At 46.7% G+C, this 20,970-nt stretch overlaps 1 protein-coding gene across 1 annotated transcript in view; it reads right to left on the bottom strand.

The window, feature by feature from the left end:
* The window catches only part of LOC147109717 (EH domain-containing protein 3-like), a 91,983-nt gene extending 71,869 nt beyond the window's left edge, over positions 1-20,114 (bottom strand). The window contains exons 1-2 of the mRNA XM_086003835.1: positions 19,206-20,114; positions 7,231-7,407 (exon numbers count right to left, since the gene is read on the bottom strand). Of these exons, the coding sequence (XP_085859961.1) occupies positions 7,231-7,407; positions 19,206-19,432 (404 nt within the window). The 5' untranslated portion in view covers positions 19,433-20,114. The remainder of the gene's footprint in view (positions 1-7,230; positions 7,408-19,205) is intronic.
* Positions 20,115-20,970: the final 856 nt, after the last annotated feature.

Genomic DNA, 20,970 nt, shown 5'->3' with positions numbered 1-20,970 from the left:
GCCCGCCACTCGGAAAAAGACCGATTCTGTATGTAACCTGTACTTGTACCACAAATGTCCTCAGCAACCATAGTGGAATGTGTTAAGAGAAATCTGTCCACAATATAATTGTCTGCAACTAAATCTAATCATGATATACAAGGTTACAGAAACTGCATGACCAAGAGATTACATTACAGATACCATAAAACAAGACTTTTACTAAAATAACCATAGCGGAGATCCTGTTCTGCGACTCTCAGTAATCTGCACCAACACATTTTGGGAGCTTTCCAATGGCTCAGTGAATAAATAACTGCCTGCACTAAGCTATGCAAACTAGATGGTCCTAGATTCAGCCAGTAGTCTGTGCTGAATTAGCCACTCTCAGTTGAGTGCCAAAATTGGCCTCAACACCCTTGGGCTAAGGGGGAACAAAGTAAATCCAGGTTCCTGCTTCTGACTGCTATCCAGCAACTGCTGCTGGAAAAGCAGATGCACATGCAGAACAGGTTCAATGGTGATGCTCCCCACAGTCAAATAGCCTGTCAACACACTCTGCTCAGACTCGTTCATGAAGAATGTCCACTTGCATGAGGTACTGGATGTCAAAGAACACCAGTGAAACCGTATTCCAGCAAGTCAGCGGTGTCAGGAGGAGTGGAGGAAGGAAATTAAAAGTGGGAACTTACTGACTTTAGTTCAGGCTATATTATATTAACATGCAGTGTGCTCTTAAACAATTTGGATCCAATTAAGTAGGGGAGAAAGTGGTCACCGCTTTTGGTCACCCAACTGTTATACCCTCCCTGCTCAAAACCAATCAGTAAGTGTGAAAGATGCTTTGACAAAAATTAAGTATTTTGCCTATTTTTGGCTTGGTTCCTGCTGCTGTAAATCCAATCACAGTACATCAGGGCCTAGAAATTGGGTATAGCCCCGCTTGGGGTGTTAGAATTGGCGGAGCGCAAATTTTATAGCCAGGCGCAACTTATCGACACCTCGTGCGATATTGGGTTGCAGCGCCCCAAAGGTGATTGAAGCGCGAGTTCAGGCGTTACACGGGGTACCTAAGGCGCTAACATGCCGGCGCAACCCAATATCGGGGCGTCCAGCCGCAGCGCAAGTGCTCTCAATTACCGATGACCACGAGACTTCCAGGCGCCGGCCAGCTCTTAAAGGGGTGGGTCAGGCAGCTCCAGCATCCACACTCTGCGCCTTGTAGGCCTGCAAATCGGCGCAGGCCCTTCTGTGGCGCAACAAACTTGGATCCTATGGAGAGGGTGAGGCAGAGAGCAGAGCGCTTCAGCACTGAGTCTCTGGAGGAATTGGTGTCCGCAGTGGAGCGCTGGCGAGATGTCCTATACCCAGACAATGGCAGAAGGCCTCATCATAAGGACTACCGACGAGCTTGGAGGGATGTTTCTCAGAGGGTCAACTCCAGCAGCATGGCGACCAGGAGCCCTGTCCAGTGCCGGAAGAAATTCAACGACCTCACTCGGGTCGTCAGGGTGAGTGGAGTTAATGTAAACTTATGCATCCCTCCATGAGCACCTGAGTTTATGGCTACAGGGTGCGCTATGCCCCAATGGCCATCTGTCAGCAAGCACCCATGGCCCTTTCTGGTCACACACATCCACATTTGACTCAGGGCATCATGTAAGGGCTCTTCCACCATGGGGGGCATGAGATGATAACTCAGGGCATCATGTAACATCACTTCCCGTCCTTTGCCCTGCAGGCCAAGCTGGCGCGGAATCAAAAGGAGCAGATTCGCACCAGAGGAGGCCGTCCTCAAGTGGAGCCTCTGACGGATCTCGAGGAGAGAGTCCATCAGATTGTGGGAGGACGTCTGAGTGGTCCGGTCACCACTGCAGCTGCCAACCCCATTGTCCACAGCGATGGTAAGGTTCTCAACTATTACAGCTGTCACCTTTCAGTTGTTTCCCCCGCCAGCATGCTTTCTCAATGTGGACCCATGTCATAGCATTGCCGCACTGTTGCATCCCTTGCTGCCAAACTGTCCTTTTGCTAAAGCCACTCTTCAACCTCCCTGCTTTCAGATGCTGCATCACCAGCTCGGGAGCCGGCCCCTCAAGCTGCCAGTTCAAGTGCCTCCGGAGGAGACGACCAGGAGGAAGCCGGACCATCCATGCCAGCCTCAGGGGAGCCCCCGCATGTGGAGACTGGGGATAGTAGTTCCCTTGAGGGGAGGGGGGGGGGGGGGGGGGGCTCTGATGAGGAGCCAGTTGCAGGGACCAGCGGCCTGCAGCAACGCGAGGGGGGTAGGGACGCTCGGGGGCCGTCTCCCCGGAGGGCGAGGCAGGCCACCATGACTGCTGCACAGAGTGCAGAGGAGGTGCGTAGCCTTGCGGAAATGAGCGCCCAGGCCCGGCTCAGGCACACTGAGCTTATGGCTGCAGTGGGGAGGATGCCCGAGTCCATCGACACACTGGCAAAGAGTGTGGTGGACTTTGGCGCAGCAATGGAAAGGACTGTCCAGGGCTTCGGGGCAGCAATGGAAAGGTCTGTCCAGGGCTTGTCCGAAGCAGTGGAAAGGACTGTTCCAGCCTTGTCCGAAGCAGTGGAAAGGACTGTTCATGGCTTCTCCGAAGCACTGGCACCTGCCACGCAGGTCCTCACTGCTGCCACGCAGTCACTTGTTGGCCTCGTCCACACGCAGATTGAGGCCACGCGAACACTCACTGCTGCCACTGTAGCTGCATCAGGCAGGATCACCCCAGGCCCTTGCAGCACCACAGCAGGCCATGAATCTGTGGAGCAGTCGATAGCGGCGGATGATCCGGTGCGGCACCGTCAGAGTGCCAGTGTGTCGGGCGACCACAGTGCAGGTGTCCTCTCGCTGCATGTGACCAGTCCTGATGCCAACGCTGGCACGTCAGCAGAGCAGCTGCCACCACCTGCGCAGCACACTGCTAGCAGACATGCCCAGTTGGAGCAGCCTGCTTGCGGGACCTCCAAGCCCAGAGGTCGTCCAGGCCGTCCCTCAGGGGCTTCAGCGCCTCCAGACACTCAGCAGGCGTCCCCCAGCCTTGACCTAGCCACTGGGGTACAATTACGGAGGAGCTGTAGGGAGGGAAGGGGCCGACCTCGTAAGAGGAGTCGGTCTCCATCAAGGGGTCACCAGTAGAGTTTTAAGGCAGTCCACACCTGTTGGGTTTGTTTATTATGGTTTGGTTAATTTCGGCGGGTTGCCACACAGTTATCTGTTAGTTTGTTAGTTATGATTTCTGTTGCCATTACGTTGTCATGCTGGAAGGAAGCACTTGTTTGAAAATAAAGAAAACTTTTATTTACAATCGAGCTGTACACTATTTACAATCATCGATGCCTTCATAGGCTTACATCAAACCGGAGGGCGCTGTTCGAATCACAGCCACCATTGAGTCCGAGGGGCCTAGAACCGAGTCCTTATGAGCCTCTGACGAACGGCCCTTCCAGTTTCTGGAGCCCTCCCATCTTCCTGCTCCTCCTCGCCCGCATGCTCCTCCTCCTCCTGCTCTGCTGGACCTTGAGGGTCGGCTGGCATTGACTGGGTGCGTCGAGTGGCCAGGTTGTGGAGCATGCAGCAGGCAACAACGATGTAGTACTGTAGGGCGCCCCCCGAATGGTCTAGACAGCGGAAATGCTGCTTCAGCACACCAATTGTGTGTTCCACAATGTTCATGGTGGCCTGATGGCTGCTGTTGTAAAGCTCTTCTGCCAGGGTGCTGGGCAAACGGAGCGGGGTCATGAGCCATGGGCAGAGAGGATAGCCCTTGTCGCCCAGAAGCCAGCCTCGTGGGTGAGCCGGGGCCTCAAAAAGGTCAGCCACTGAGGTCTGCCGCAGGATGAAGGCGTCATGGCTGCCGCCAGGGAATTGTGCGTTCACCGCCATGATCATCTGTCGGTGATCATAGACCAGCTGCACATTAAGGGAGTGGAACCCCTTTCGGTTGCGGAACTCCTCCGGATTCTGCAATGGCGCCCGCAAAGCCACGTGTGTACAATCAATGGCCCCCTGCACCATGGGGAAGTCCGCAATAGCCGCGAAGCCCTGTGCGCGCTCCGCCTGCTTCTCCAGGGTCAGAGGGAAGGTGATGAATTCGCGCCTCCTTTTGTAGAGGGCAGCTGTAACTTGCCGGATGCAGCAATGCACTGCAAATTGAGAGGTATTAGATATGTCCCCAGTTGCTGCCTGAAACGATCCGCTGGCGTAAAAGTTGAGCGCAACAGTGACTTTCACGGCCACCGACAGAGAGGTCCTGCACCGTATCCGCGGCTGCAGATCCCCAGCAAGCAGGTGGCACAGCTCAGTGACAACATCCTTACCAAATCTGAGCCTTCGCAGACACTGCTCCTCCGACATGGTAAGGTAGGAGACCTGGTGCCTGAAAACCCTGGCAGCGTATGGTCGGATTTGGCGACGTCCATTGGCCCTCCTCCTTCTGGCCAATCCCGGCCCTCTCGCCCTCCGTCCCCTTGCCAGTTGTTCAGCAAGGATGACGTTCCCCCCCAAAGCAGCTCCCATTATTCTGGCCGACGAATAAGACGCAGTCAGCTTTCTGGATCCAACTGCTCTGAACAGGGCTGAAGGTCCCAAGGCTCCTCTGGCTCAATAATAACAAGTCTGTGCCACTGAAGGTCTGCAACTCTCTCCAGCAGCGAGCAGTATGGTCAGGCCAAATGGCTGCCGGTTTTATATTAGTGCTGTCCCCTTTAAAGAGCGCCCCCCGAGTACGAGAAGGACCTGGTAACATTCCATCCAACTGTCACTAATAGCAGCAGGCGGAACGGAGGGGGGCACCACTGAATTTTCGGTACGGGGCGCCAAAAAGGCGTTGCACAATGAAATGACGTCATTATCTGGCTGCGCCCGCGAGTGGACGCAAAGACTTAGCGCCGGCGCGAACAGGCTACTCAATATGGCCGGATGCGCTAGGATCACTGCGCACATCCGAAAATTGGGTAACGCCCCAAATCACGGGCTCTTTAGGCGCTAATCGTTGGCGCAACCAACCGAATTTCTAGGCCCAGGAGTTTAAAACTCAGCTGTAGTTAAATTTCACCTCCTGACCCTAAATGAATGCAATGTTTTGAGGTACAGGCATTTGTTTAAGGTTGCAGGTTTGAGAGAGAAACCAAGCAACATAATTCAAACAGAAATGAACAATGCTGTGAGATTAGTTATGTGTGTGACTGACAGTTCCTTTTTGAATTGTCAGCTGTGTAAATCTAGGAAGCCCCTGTTACAATCTCAGAGCTATTTAAATAAGTTTAATTGTTCAAATCAAAGCATTGGTTTGGAATTGAAGAGTCAGGTCAGATCAGTGTGGCGAGAAATACAAATCACTGAACAGTGAAATATTAATTCTAAAAATGTAACTTCATACCGCGATTACAAACATTTGTTTTTCTTTTGAAAAGCTAGCGAGCATCATTTCTTCTACAAATTAAATACAAGTTTGTGACCCTATGCACGTTAGTGAAAGATTACGTAGGTATCAGGGATAATCAACATACTCGAGGTCACGTGGAGATGGGACTCGCCTATGAGAGCAGTTTAAGATAGGAAGCCACAAAAAAATGTAGAGTAAGGAAAGTAGAAAAAAGTAACCGCCGCATTCCGCTACCCAATGGATTTTTGACAAAAACACAAAAATCACAATGATTGTACTAAATCTTATTTCCCGTCTATCACTAATCCTAGCTGTAAACATCCAAGCAGCAGAAAATTGCAGTTATTTTGTTCAGAAAGGGAAACAAGGAAGTTTGCTGCAAATAATTTTAAATGCTTAGGTCTTATAATCTTGACTCAGCTTTTCTGTATGAAAAAAGGAACTGCGCCCAGCTAGCACCAAATACACGATAAATACTTTACAGCTGTGCTCAGAATATCAAAAATAAATTGATGTTATTTTGTATTTCGCCCCTTTTTTCAGGTCTCCTTATACCACATTTGCACAGACTTACTCCCCAATCTAGCTAATATCCCTTAGCAATGGATATCTTAAAAAAATGAGACAAGGGATCAGGTGACTGTCCAATTTCCCTTCTCTTTAGTGGAGACACCCATACCCAGCAGCTTAATTTGGCTTGGAAACTTTCCATGTTGGGAAATGACAGGCCCAGCTCAATGCAGCACCACATGCTGAGTCATCCTTATCAAATGCAAACTTTTAGCTATTACACAGAAGCACAAATTCTCTCAATTCCCATGTGAGAATTCAGCTTCAAGCTGTGTGAATGTACACTACATAATGATTTAATATATAGGGGATTGAACCCAGAAAAGCAGAATGGACTCAAATACCACAATTATTTTTATAGCTGCCTGGTCACTTCAAGTGAATATAAATGGGCTCTTTTTCTTATTACATGTCCCTGGGTGGAGGTTTCTGATTATTCATCCCTCATTGCTCACAAACCCCAACTGCTTAAGTCACACAGCAGTCCGGTCAGTTTGAGAACTGACAGTAGTTCAAGCAGCAGTCCCAACACATATTGTGCTGTACAGGTCAGAGGATCCCAGGTTCCAACCTTAGTCTGCGCTGAATTAGTCTCAGCCAGGCCAGGTGGATCTTGATCGGTTTCTATGCCCTTGGACTAAAAAGGGGGAAAAAAATCCAGTGATCCCATTCCTGATGGCTATGTAATGACTTCTGCTGGCACGCGTCTGGTGAGGGCAGAAGCCGGCATGATACCCTCCACATTTCAATAGCCTGCTGACCTTTGCTGTTTAGGCTCATCGTGTGAGGACAACTACTTGGGCAAAATCCAGAGATAACTGCTGACAACTGTGGAACTGTACCCCAACAAGAGTCCATGTTTTTAAGAAAGAGGAGAAAAATGGGGAAAATAAACTGGTGGAATAGTTCTTTGTTAGGTGTTCCCTTTAACTCATCCAACCAGATCAACTACCAATGAAGGACCATCACATACTACTCTTCCTCAGTGGCGATGTACATAAGAGGTTGCCATAGTATGGTAGATTGTGGGCAGCTTGGTAGCCACTAATTGGGTCAAGACTGCTCAAGCTCATTTCACAGCAGAGTCTTGCATCTAGCAAGGAGGAAGCTATGCTGGTTTACAACACTGACCCCAGGTGAAAGAACAGTTTCCTTAACAGAGTACACAATACTATCTTAGCTCTGTGGAAAAAGCATTTTGTTATCTTATCAACTGTGCAGGACTATAACTTTAGAATCACATTATTAAAATAAAAACTTAGCATTCAAGGGTCACACATACCTGTTTAAGAAAGCATTTCCAAAGGAATTCAGTTTTCGGAAGGGTTTTTGGGGATCTACCACAAGCGCATTGCCAGGAATGATCCCCTCCTCTTTGCCATACATCACAGCAATGAAGGAATCTGTTGTTGGTTCAGGTCCAATCCTCATCCCTGGGAAGTCCTGTTCCAGTAAGTATCTAACCGTATCAGGAAAACACGTTAATTAGACCTGGGATTTTGCCGCATTCTAAGCACATCAGTAAGAAAACACCTCCTCTCTGACATTACTGCAGAACACAGCATGAGACTTGATCAAAAAAAAACAAGGTCCTCTGCACAACTTTGAAAACTGTTAGTTCCAATGTGGATACAGAAACTTGCAAATTATATTAAAATAGGAGGTATAGTTAATTATTTCAAAGACCAAAGGAAGCTGCAAAGGGATACTGATAAGATGGGGGAATGGGCTAAAGTGACAGATGGAATTCAATGTCAGTAAAAGCAGTAATTATACTGTGAATGATGGTAGGCTCGTTCGTGTGGAAGAGCAGAGGGATTTGGAGGTACACGTTTACAGGACAGTAAAAACACCACCTCAGGTTGACAAGGCTGTAAAAAAAGCTAACTGAATTCTAGGTTTTATCACGAGGTATAGAATATAAAGGCCAAAAGGTAATGATGAGCCTGTAAACAACCTTAACAAGACCTCAGCTAGAGTAGTGTGTGCAGTATTGGGCTCCACACTATATGAAGGAGACTGAGGCTTTAAGACAGGGAACAGCACAGATTCAGTAAGATGCTATAAAACAGAAAATGCTGGAGACACTCAGCAGGTCAGGCAGCATCTGTGAAGAGAGAAACAGAGTTAACGTTTCAGGTCGATTACCTTTCATCAGAACTGGAAAAAAGCAGGCAATGGAACAGATTTTTAGGCAAGTTTAGGGACTGGGAAAGGGGGGAGGGGAATGAAAGAACAAAAGGGAAGGTCTGTGATAGGATAGAAGGCAGGAGAGGTTAAGACACATTACGAGATATTCAAGGTAAAAGGAGATGGTAATGGGGCAGGTTAAGAAACAAAGGATGGCTCTAGATGAAGTGTAAATTGCGCTGGCAGAATGAAAGACAGCTGCCATGTGGGAGAGAAGAACAGAAAACACAAACAAAAAGTGTGGATAAAAAATATATATATGATAGGGGCCGAGGTTATGATCTGAAATTGTTGAACTCTATGTTGAGTCCAGAAGACTGTAAAGTGCCTAATCGAAAGAGGAGGTGCTGTTCCTCGAGCTTACGTTGAGCTTCATTGGAACAATGTAAGAGGCCGAGGATGGTGAGGTCTGAGTGGGAATGGAGCGGACAATTACAGTGACAGGCGACCGGAAGCTCGGGGTTCTCCTTACGGACTGAACGGAGGTGTTCCGCAAAGCGGTCACCCAATCTGCGTTTGGTCTCCCCAATGTAGAGGAGACCACATCGTGAGCAGCGAATACAGTATACTAGATTGCAAGAAGTACAAGTAAATCGCTGTTTCACCTGGAAGGGGTGTTTGGGGTCATGGACAGTGGGACCGGGGGGGGAGGAGGTATAAGGGCATGTGTTGCATCTCCTGCGCTTACACGGGAAGGTGCCGGGGAAGGGGTGTTGGGGGTGATAGAGGAGTGGACTAGGGTGTCGCGGAGGAAGCGGTCCCTTCAGAATGCTGAAAGGGGAGATGAGGTGAAGATGTGTTTGGTGGTGGGATCACGCTGGAGGTGGCGGAAATGGCGGAGGATGATCTGTTGAATGTGGAGGCTGGTGGGGTGAAAGGTAAACAAGGGGAACTCTATATTGGTTCCGGGAGGGAGGGGCAGGGGTGAGGGCAGAAGTGCGGGAAATAGAATGGACACGGTCGAGGGCCGTGTCAACCACAATAGAGGGGAATCCTCGGTTGAGGAAAAAGGAAGACATGTCGGAAGCACTGGTGTGGAAGGTGGCATCGTCAGAGCAAATGCGGCAAAGACGGGGAAACTGGGAGAAAGGAAGAGAGTCCTTACAGGAGGCGGGGTGGGAGGAAGTGTAGTCCAGGTAGCTGTGGGAGTCAGTGAGCTTGTAGTGAATGTTTGTCAATAACCTATCCCCAGAAATAGAGACGGAGAAGTCGAGGAAGGGAAGGGAAGAGTCAGAGATGGACCATGTGAAGGTGAGGGAAGGGTGGAAATTGGAGGCAAAGTGAATGAAATTATCTAGTTCAGGGCGAGAGCAGGAAATGGCACTGATACAGTCATCAATGTACCGGAAAAAGAGGTGAGGGAGGGGTTCCGAGTAGGACTGGAACAAAGAGTGTTCCACATATCCCACGAAAAGGCAGGCATAGCTATGACCCATGCGGGTTCCCATAGCAACACCTTTGATTTGGAAGAAGTGAGTGGAGTCAGAGGAGAAGTTGTTCAAAGTGAGAACAAGTTCAGCCAGGCGGAGGAGGGTGGTGGTGGATGGGGACTGGTTGGGCCTCTGTTCAAGGAAGAAGCGGAGCGCCCTCAGGCCATCCTGGTGGGGGATGGAGGTGTAGAGGGATTGTACGTCCATGGTGAAAGGAGGCGGTTGGGGCCAGGAAACTGGAAACTGTTAAAGTGGCGGAGGGCGTCAGAAGAGTCGCGGATGTAGGTGGCAAAGGGTCATCTACCTGAAACGTTAACTCTGTTTCTCTCTTCACAGATGCTGCCTGACCTGCTGAGTATCTCCAGCATTTTCTGTTTTTATTTCAGATTTCCAGCATCTGCAGTATTTTCTTTTTGTTTCAGTAAGATGCTGCCTGCTATGAGGAAATACAAATACCAAGACAGACTTGAAAAAATTAATTCTCGTTTGAATAATGCAGACTATGGAGTAATACAAGTGGTTAAAATGATCAAAAGGATGGGACAAAATAGGCAGAAGCAGACTGTTTCCAGTAGTAGAGGGGCCTAGAATGAGGGGCCATAGATACAAGCTATTCACAAGAGTGGGCAGGAGAAACCTCTTCATACACAGTTGTGAGGCTGTGGGATTCACTTTCAGGGTTACTGGTTGAGGGAGAAATTATGTCAACATTCCAGATTAAATTGGATAGGTGAATGAAAGAAATGGGGATAAATGGGCCTGGGAACAGGGTAGTTAATGTGGTTAGGATTATTTGCTCGTGTGGAGAGTAAACGTCGACACAGACTGGTTGGGCCGAATGGCCCGTTGACGTGTTGAAACTTCTGTGCATTTCTATGCAATTGAAATTAAATGCACTGAGCAGAACAGCCTCCGCACCAGCTACAGGTCAACACGTAATAAGGGATCCCAAGATTTGCACTGGCTGTAACAGCGCCCCCAAAGGGACTCTTTCTGCAGCTCTACTTGGTTAACAATCTTCTGAAAGAACTACCATGCAGTGATCCAGTGCAGCATTACTCAGTGAGTGCAATATATCACTGATATCTCTTAGATTTACCCACAGCAGCACCAGTGTCTCTAATGCTGGTTTTTAATCCACTTCTGGTTGAGTGCCAAAGTTTTTTTCTGGTGGTGGCCAGAGTAGCCCTCAACGTTGTCCTTTCACTCCCCCATACGCCACAAGTTAATTTAGATCAAATGGTCAGAAAGGCTAAAGGAAAGGAAACAAAACTTACAGAAAGGTGAAGAACAGTGGAGATCCCGCAAACTGGGAGCAATTATAAAGAACAAAGGGATACAAAGAAAGTGGCAAGATCTGCAAAGGGAATGCACAAAAAAAGCTTGCAAGGGCTATCAAGGAAACACTAAAAGTTGTGACAAATATATTAAGAGAAAGAGGGTGGGTAAGAGCAATGGCCCCTGTAATGACAGACACAGGCGATATTGTAATTGGAAATCAGAATATGGAAGACTTACTAATAGCTACTTTGTATCGGTCTTCCCAGTAGAGCATAAGGATAAAATACCAGAGAGATAAGGAAAACTAAAAATAAATCAAGGGGAGGAATTAACTAGATTAAATACAAGTAAACAAAGAAGTGATGATGGAGAAACTAATGTTATTAAAGGTAGACAAATCGCCAGGACCCGATGGTTTCCACCCCAGGGTATTAAAAGGTGGTGCGGAAATAGTTGATACGTTTGTCATGATCCTCCAAAACACTCTTGATTCAGGAATTGTCTACTTGGATTGGAAAAATTGCCAATATCACTCCACTATTTGAGAAGAGCAAGAGCGATAAACAAGGAAATGATAGGCCTATTAGACCAACGTCAGTTCTGGGGAAGTTACTAGAAACTGTTATTAGGGACAGAGTGACTGAGCATTTGGACAAACATGAGCTGATCAGAGAGAGTCAGCGTGGATTTGTAAAGGGTAAGCCTGGTCTAACGAACTGAGTTGAATTTTTTGAGAAGGTAACTAACGTGGTAGATAAGGGAGCACCTGTGGATGTTATTTATATGGATTTCCAGAAGGCATTCGACAAGGTTCCACGTAAGATACTGCGAAAAATCAGAGCGCATGGAATTGGAGGCAACCTATTGGCTCAGATAGGGAATTGGTTAGGAGGATGGGAGCAGAAAGTTGCAAAGGGACATTGATAGATTAAGTGGGCAAAACTGTGGCAGATGGAGTTCATTGTGGGAAAGTGCGAGGTCATCCACTTTGGACCCAAGATAGATAGGTCAGAGTATTTTCTAAATTGCAAGAAGTTATTAACTGTGGATGAGCAGAGAGATTTAGGTGTCCAAGTACAGAAATCACTGAAAGCTGGTGGACATGTGTAAAAAATAATTTAAAAGGCTAATGGAATGTTGGCCTTTACACAAGAGGGCTGGAATACAAAGGGGTGTAAAGCTATGTTACAGTTATACAGAGCTCTGGTTAGACCCTGTCTGGAGCACTGTGTTCAGTCCTGGGCCCCGCACCTCAGGAAGGATACATTAACCTTGGAGGGGAGCAGCACAGATTCACCAGAATAATACCGGGGTAAAAGGGTTACATTCTGAGGACATGTTGCACAGACTAGGCTTGTATTCCCTTGAGTGTAGGAGGATTAAGGGACGATCCAATTGAGGTGTTTTGTGATTATAGGATTTGATGGGGTAGATGGAGAGAAGCTATTTCCTCTGGTGGGGGCGTCCAGAACACGGGGGCATAACTTTAAATTAGAGCCAGGCCGTTCAGGGGTGATGTCAGGAAGCACGTCTTCACACAAAGGGTGGTGGAAATCTGGAACTCGCCCCCAAAAAGCTGTTGAGGCTGGGGGTCAATTGAAAATTTCAAAACTGAGATTGATAGATTTTTGTTAGGCAAGGGTATTAAGGGTTACAGAACCAAGGCGGGCAGCTGGAGTTAAGATACAGATCAGCCATGAGCTAATTGAATGGCGGAACAGACTCGAGAGGCTGAATGGCCTCCTCTATGTTCCTAAAACACGATCTACCCAGCTCTTAATGGTTGGAGGTTCACAGCACAAACAACTTATGGGATAAAATTCGTCAGAAACCACAAATACAGCTGATGTTGAAAACATTAATGATCTTTTGACATAGGAATTAAGATGGACATTGTATGATAACAGAAGAGTTATTCAGACACTGGCTCTTCCCCTTTCAATTAAACCAATCCACATTATTAAAAATCTTGTGCCCGTGAGAGATAGCACTGTTAAAGTGTTGTAGAACGCCTTCGACCCATCGGATTGGAGAACTCAGTCACAACATATTGAACTCTGCCTACTAGCAGCAGTGGTGAGAGAGAAGAGCCCAGTCCATGTTTATAGTGCAGACCTGATTCCACTGGAAGCAGGTCCTTTATGGGATAAGACTCTGAATGTCTCCCATTGTATTGTTGATGAATTCCAGGCACGAGCAGCAACTCCATGGTTGGAATCACATTTTTAAAGCAACTGCACATTTGTGACTTCAAGCTTCTGGTTGTGGATCTCTTGATGTCAGGTCAGACTTGCAGAGATCAGGAATAAAAACACATTACTAAGCAGCACTGTGCCTCCAAGGATGTGGGGAGAAGCCGGTGTCTTGAACTGGGTCTCCATGGCACTCGAGCGGAGATGGTCTCCAGCATAAAATCCTAACCACTCAAATCTGGAGCAGCATGGAAGAGTTAATGCCGTTCAATTCTAGCCCCACAGGCCCTTTGATGGGAAATCTGGGAAATCACATGCAAATCTGCAGGTCTACGAACTGAAAAGCAGTCACATGCCAATGTGCAAAACAGAATTCAACAAGCTGAATCAACAGAGACCAGCGCAGAAAGTTTTCAAATGTTTTTAAATATTAAGTAATCTTCTGTATAAAGGAACATTCAGGTGATCTCTTAAAAACCTACTTCTTTGACCAAGCTTTTAGTAACTCCCCCTAATAGGGGAGGTTTGGGCTGACCATTTTAGGAGCAATAGGAATCCACTGAATTCTACTGAGGAGGTAGACATGAGTCAATAGATATAATTCACTGATACATTTGTCCCTGTATGATTTTCAAGATTAAGGTGCATATTAAAGCACATATCTGTTGAAAAGCTGGCTTGAAAACAGACTACAAGGATTAAGAGAATCAGACAGCAATCAAAAAATGCCCAGTAGACATCCCAACAACATGTTTTAACTCAGTGTCTGTCGTGACTTCCATTAAAAACTCCTATTAAGAAACTCCGTGAATGATTCCCTATTTTAAATGTTTGTCCTGGGATGCCCGTCATTTTTGGGGGGATTTTCCAATTAATGCGAGTCTCTGAAGCTCAGATACTTAGTTTAAAAGAGCTGCTTTGAGTCTGTATGCCGTTGCAGTCTCTGGCCAGGGTGGTGCTGCACAGCAATTCTTTTTGCCCATTACGTCTCATGCACAGCACACGCTTCCTGCAATTACTGACACTTGCTTCCTGTAAGAATTTCCCCCAATAGACTTCCTTGATAACAGCAAGATTGTAATTAAACACATTCATTTCATAAGATGCAAATTCATGACTTGAGGCAGCTGTGTTATCTTGTGCCCCAAGCCCACCGGTGACATTTAAAAAAATATATTTTATATTAAAATATATATCACTTCAGCAGCTCAATCACATTTTAAAAATTAGTACTTTCCCACAGTTTAAATTCACAGAACTCAAATTGGATTGGAGTCTAGCTCTGAATTCTAGACAGGAATTTGGTCTCCCAGGTGCTGCCCATTCATTCTCTGCCAACCTACCCCTCCTTCCATGGAATTAATAATTAAAGTTGCGAATTCATTGTTTACCCCCTTGGTAAAATCAGTAGCTTCACCGTGCTTCAAGAACTTTTCTTCCACCTTACTTTCCTCCTTCGGAAATCAATATTTTCGCCAGTTCTTCCTTTTGCTAACGCGACCTTCGCTAAATATGTTTGTCCCAACCTCTCCTATCAAACCATTTTTCTGATGAGTCCTGTCCTTTAACTACCCGTGTGCACCACCATAGTAGATCGACTGGCGCATTAGTTAAAAAGACTGCTCTTCAGCCTCTAGATGTCAGTAGCACTTTCAGTAAATAGGTTTATAAAGCTGAACTCTGTTTCGTGCTCTCCACAGATGCTGCCTGTCCAGCTGAGTGTTTCCAGCATTTACTTTTAATTTCAGCTTTCCAGCATCCACGGTATTTTGCTTTAGTTACCAAGTTTATAATAGGTATAGAGTGGAACATTACTGTGCCAGCTTTCTAAACCACTAAAACCTTGAATTGGATTAGTATCTGACTTAGAATTTGGGTTCAGGTCTTAAAAAATGTTTACTTGCTTCAATTTGCAGTGGCTGCTCCAGAGACTCGGTAAAACTTGGAAAGTGTTATCTTTGGAAGTCATATGCTCCCAGGAAATAACTCTCGAGTGCTGTCCATTTAAATAAATTCCTAAATTTAATATTTTCAATATAAAAATAGCAAACCACTATCCCTGTGTAAATGAAATGAAGCATCTCAGTGTTTGGTTTCTTACTACATGCTCTTGTTTAGTTCTCTAACCGTAGGGCACTGGTGCATTCTCCAACAGTTAAATATACACAAGGGTGCCAAAGCATAGTAAATACGGGCCAAACATATCTAGAATCCACCTTTAATCCACTACAGTGCTCTCCTCCAGAATACGACAAGAGAATGTGCTGCTTCTCCCTCCCTCCTTTCCTGGAGCAATCTTCCTGGTTCAACAAAAACAAGTAGTGGAAAAACTAGACAACTGATGCATTACAGGATTTGGCATCTCTTGGGCCTCGCTTACATTACAAACTAAAAAACTCCTGACCACTTACTCCCAGCTACCAGTCTTAATGCTGGAACTTTAGCTGAAATTATTTGCATTAAGTTGGTAGGGTTGATACTGGACAATGGGGAAAAAACAAAAGCAAATAGAAGTATCAGCCTATGTGGACCTGCCAACTTGCTGTGTGACATCAAAAGGTTTAATGGTAAACCTTTTAAAACTGATTAGTTCTGGAACTTTCCAACTCCCACTGTTTTCTCATTCAACAGACTGATAATTTCCATAAAGAAGCCATGCCTCTTGTAATTCTAAAATAGTCTGTGTTTTCTGCCCGACTAGAACATAACTTGGGAATTTAAAATTATTCCAGTTGTGGTACTGTTACTGAATGAAGCACATCAATGGGCTACTCTCTCACATTTACAACAACTTCAGATATTGACACGGAGCCAAAGGAGGACATTGGGAAACATGACGAAAAGCTTGATCGAAGAGGTGCGTTTAAGGAGGGTCTTAAAGAAGGAAAGGGAGGTGGAGGTTGAGAGGGGGAATCCCAGAGCTTAGGGCCTAGACAGCTGAAGGCATGGCCGCCAATGGTGGGGAGAAGGATGGGGGGATGCACAAGAATCCAGAGTTGGAGTAACACAGAGTTTGTCATACGTGCAGGGCTGAAGAGATTAGATAGATAGGGAGGGCTGAGGTTATGATGGGATCGGAACACAAGGATGAGAATTTTAAATTGGAGGCATGGGGGACCGAAAATCAATGTCATCGGTGAGGACAGGGGGGGGGAGTGGGAGTTGGTGCAGATTAGGATACAGGCAGAGTTTTGGATGAGCTGAAGTTTATGGAGGGGAGGCCAGTCAACAGAGCAGTGCAAGAGTCGAGTTTGGAGGTGATAAAGGCATGGGTAAGGGTTTCGGCAGCAAATGGACGGCGGCAGGGACAGAGACGGGCGATGTTACAGATGTGGAAGTAGGCGGTCTTAGCGATGGCGAGGATGTGAAAATGGAAGCTCAGCTCGGGGTATTTACTACAGATAAACAGAAAATATTGCACAGACCTAGTGATTCAACAGACCAAAATCACAATTTATTTACAAAATCAGGCACAATAATAAAACACAAATTAAGATTAACCTCACACAGTTCAAGAGCCTTCAACAGCCCTTCTACAGCTGTCAGAGCAATTTCTTAGAATTGAACAAAGTCTGCGACACAACAACAACTTACATTTATGTAGCACTGTTAACATAGGAAAATGTCCCACGGCGCTTCTCAGCTTTATCAAACAAAATCTGACACCAAGCCACACAAGGAGATATTAGGGCAGATGACCAAAAGCTTGGTGAAAGAGGTAGGTTTTAAAGGAGGAAAGTGAGGTCGATGCAGAGGGTTAGGGAGGGAATCCCAGAGCCAAGGGCCTAGGCAGATGGCAGATCGATTAAAATCAGCGATGCACAAGAGGTCAGAATTGGAGAAATGCCGAGATCGTGGAGAGTTGCAGGGCTGGAGAAGGATACAGAGATAGGGAGGGGCAAGGCTGTGGAGGGATTTGAATACAAGGATGAGAATTTTAAAATCAAGGCATTGCCAGATCAGGAGCCAATGTAGGTCACTGAGCACTGGGATGATGGCTGAACGGGACTTGGTGCAAGTTAGGTCACAGGCAGCAGAGTTTTGGATGACCTCACGTTTACGGAGGGTGGAACGTTGGAATAGTCAAGTGTAGAGGTAAAAAAAGGCATGGATGAGGGTTTCTGCAGCAGATGGGCCGAGGCAGGGGTGGAGTCGGGCGATGTTACGGAGGTGGAAATAGGCTCTCTTAGTGCTGGCAGACTAAAATTCAGCTAAAATGGGCAGCTTGTGGGAGAAACCCAACAGCATTGCTCAAAAAATCTACTCCAGAACTAATTTCATCTCAAATTAGGGCGGTATGCAAACTGGGAAGAACACATGCATCAGATTTGGTTTTTTAAATATAAAATACTAAACTATTTCCTTTGACAGTGCTCATGGGGAGTAAAGACCAAGTGCAGTAGTTGGTCAGTCGAGCGAAATTAAAATGCAGGGGATAATTGGGCACACAAATGTAAGATTTTTATATAATACTTTATATATTATTTGTAATTACATAGAAAGCCTTACAGCAGTCATGAATTGCAGTACGAAATACGGTCCCTGCTGTAGTGTGCAGTTTGACAAATACTGGAACACGAATTCCAAGCTTTAAAATGACTAAAGTAGATGAACAGGCTGACGGCCAGCAGATCCTGAATACTCAAAATGGGTCGACAGGTCAGAGAAGCAGAGGCTGAAGCAGGAGAAGCCAAGGAGGCAAAAGTCAAGAGCAGGGAGGAGCAGCTATCAAAAGTTCAAAAAATAAACTTTGAAAAATGAACGTATTCTTTGGGCTGGCTGGGCTGGGGAGGTCAGGAGAGAGCAGCTACTGAATGGGTCTGGGAAATACAACTTAGAAACCCACTGGCAGTGAGTCACATGGCAAGAATTCACCAGAGGCAAAAAGAAATAAGCTTAGATGTGACAGGACATGCATGGCCCTTACAGTAATTATCTATACACAAGGCTGAAATGTGTATACTAAAATAGATTTAATACATGCATAAACAATGTTTATATTATATCTATTAACCTGATTCAGGTAGTTTCCTTGATATTTGCCTGAATTAGGCATGTGTGTAACATACATACTATCTGATCTCCCATGGTGAGTAGAGATCTAGTAGAATCCTCAAGTGAAGTGGGGTTAGAGGGCAAGGGATAATTGGGACAGGGGATGTAATTCAGTCCTCTTTTAAAGTCACACAACTGGTCCTTAGTTTTACATACTCTGATTTATTATTAAACATAAAAAATCTTATATTTGAACACACTTCTGGTCAACTTTATCCATGATATAAATGTTCATGTGTATGTTTACAATGGAAACTGTGTAAACTTGTCACGCCCTAGTGGTAACGCTGCAGCTCGTCCACTGGCGAGAGGTGTAATTACAGCATGACACGTTTACTCAGTTTCCATTTAAACATCTACTTAGCAATTTAAAATTGAAAGTTGGCAGGAAGTGCATGCAGTGGTTGGGTTTATAATATATAAATATAATATACATCAGACACAGTTAGCTTTCAGAGCATTTAAATCACTGTATAAACTTCCATATATACAAGAGGGGTCAGTGTGGGTCAGGTCCTGCCCAACTAGAATTAGATGTCGCTACCACCCAAGAGGGCAGGCGGGCCTTGGTTTAATGTCTCATCCGAATGACGGCATGTCTGATGATGCAGCACTCCCTCAGCACTGCACTTACGTCTCAGCCTAGATTTTGTGCTCAAGTCCCTGGAGTGGGACTGAACCCATGTCCTTCTGACTCAGACTGACACCAACCATGGGTAAACATGGCTAAATGAATTCGAGTATTATTTACCTCAAATCAAGCCATGTCCCAGTTAATTATATACTATTTAACCCAGACACAAGTAGATGCTAGTATTTATATGTAGGGCAAATTATTGTAGAAATCAGTAAGATGTCATGTTACTCTGTTTATTAACATTTGCTGCCCAAGTACTATAATTTTCCCAGCTTCAGTGAAATGAAAACAAAAAGAAAGCACTTACTTCAGTAAGATACTATATACCAGTTATGGTTAAGGCCATTTACTAAATACCACCCCTCACTGTAGTCTGGGTATCTACCAAGCATTTCCTGCTGCCCAGGGCCCGGGTCCCCTCCCCCGGGAATGGCCCGGGTCGTGTCCCCCCTGCCCGGGATGCCGCCGGTACCTGATGAAGGTGGTCTTGCCGGTGGAGTACTGCCCGATGAGTAGCACCATGGGCTTGTTCTCGAAGTCGGCCTGTTCCAGGGCAGGCGAGTGGAAGTGGTGGAACTGGTAGTAATCCTCCAGCGGCTGCAGCCTCTTGCTGTACAGCGAACGCAGCCCGTCCGCCACCGTCTCAATTACCAGCGAGTCCTTGCCGCGGGCCTCAGGCCCGGCCAGCCAGCTAAACATGGTACCTCGGCCCGGCTGCCCGGCCCCGGTCTTTGGCTCACCGACTGACTGACTGACCCCCGGTCACTCACTCACTGACCCTCTCTCTCACCGACTGACCCCCCGGTCACACTCACTCACTGACCCTCTCTCTCACCGACCCCCTCACCGACTGACTGACCCCCAGTCACTCACCGACTGACCCTCGGTCACTCGGACTCCCTCACTCACTGATCCAGCCACTCTCTCTCTCTCTGACTGACCCTCACTCACACACTCTCTCACTGACTGATCCACTCTCACTCTCACCCTCACCCTCTCTCTCACTGACCCTCGGTCACTCACACACACTCTCTCTCTCTCTCACTGACTGACTGACTGACCCTCGGTCACTCACTCACACACACACTCTCTCACACTCTCTCTCTCTCTCTCTCTCACACTGACTGACTGACCCTCGGTCACTCACACACACACACACTCTCTCTCTCTCACTGACTGACTGACTGACCCTCGGTCACTCTGACACTCACTGATCGAGCCTGCCGGTCTCTCTCACTGACTGGCCCTCGGTCACTCACTGATCGAGCCTGCCGGTCTCTCTCTGAACTGAACGCCTAGCGCGAGCCCCCGCCTTCCCGCGCACCGGAAGCGGCCGAGCTGCCTGCTGGGACTTGTAGTTTGCGAGCGCTTCCTGTGGTTACCACACAGAGGGAGGCCATTCGGCCCGTCGAGCTCCTGCCGGCTCTCTGCAGGAGCACTTCAGCTAGTCCCAGTACCCCGCAGCCCTGCAGATTTTTTTCCTTCAGGTACGTATCCAACTCCCTTTTGAAAGCCAGGATTGTCTCCCTCCACCACCCTTTCAGGCAGTGCATCCCAGATCCTCACCACTCGCTGTGTCCATTTTTTTTTCTTACGTCGCCTTTGCTTCTTTTGCCAATCACCTTAAATCTGTGTCCTCTGGTTCTCGACCCTTCTGCCAATGGGAATGGTTTCTCTCTATCTACTCTGCCTAGACCCCTCATGATTTTGAACACCTCTATCAAATCTCCTCTCAACCTTCACTACCCTAAGGAGAACAACCCCAGCTTCTCCAGTCTATCCACGTAACTGAAGTCCCTCATCCCTCGAACCATTCTTGTAAATCTTTTCTGCACCCTCTCTAAGGCCTTCACATCCTTCCTAAAGTGCGGTGCCCAGAATTGGACACAATACTCCAGTTGAGGCTGAACCAGTATTTTATAAAGGTTCCTTAGGCCCATCATGCCTGTGCTGGGCTCGATTGAAAGTAGAGTCAAATAGTAAAAAGAGAAAGAAGGACTTGTATTTCCATAGCTCCTTTCACGACCACTGGACGTCCCAAAACACTTTACAGCCAATGCAGTATTTTTTCCCCAAGTGTTGCAATGTAGGAAGCACGGCACTGTAAGCTCCCACAAACAGCTCTGTAATAATGACCAGATAATCTATTTTAGCGATGTTGGTTGAGGGATAAATATTGGCCAGGACACTGGGGATAACTCCCCTGCTCTTCTTCAAAATTATGTCATGGGATCTTT

Source organism: Somniosus microcephalus, chromosome 12 (assembly GCF_052327205.1).
Source record: "Somniosus microcephalus isolate GS21.2 chromosome 12, FLI_Smic_1.0, whole genome shotgun sequence".
Lineage (NCBI taxonomy): Eukaryota > Metazoa > Chordata > Chondrichthyes > Squaliformes > Somniosidae > Somniosus > Somniosus microcephalus.
Note: the sequence above shows the minus strand (reverse complement) of the source record. Positions and strands in the feature narration are given on the sequence as shown.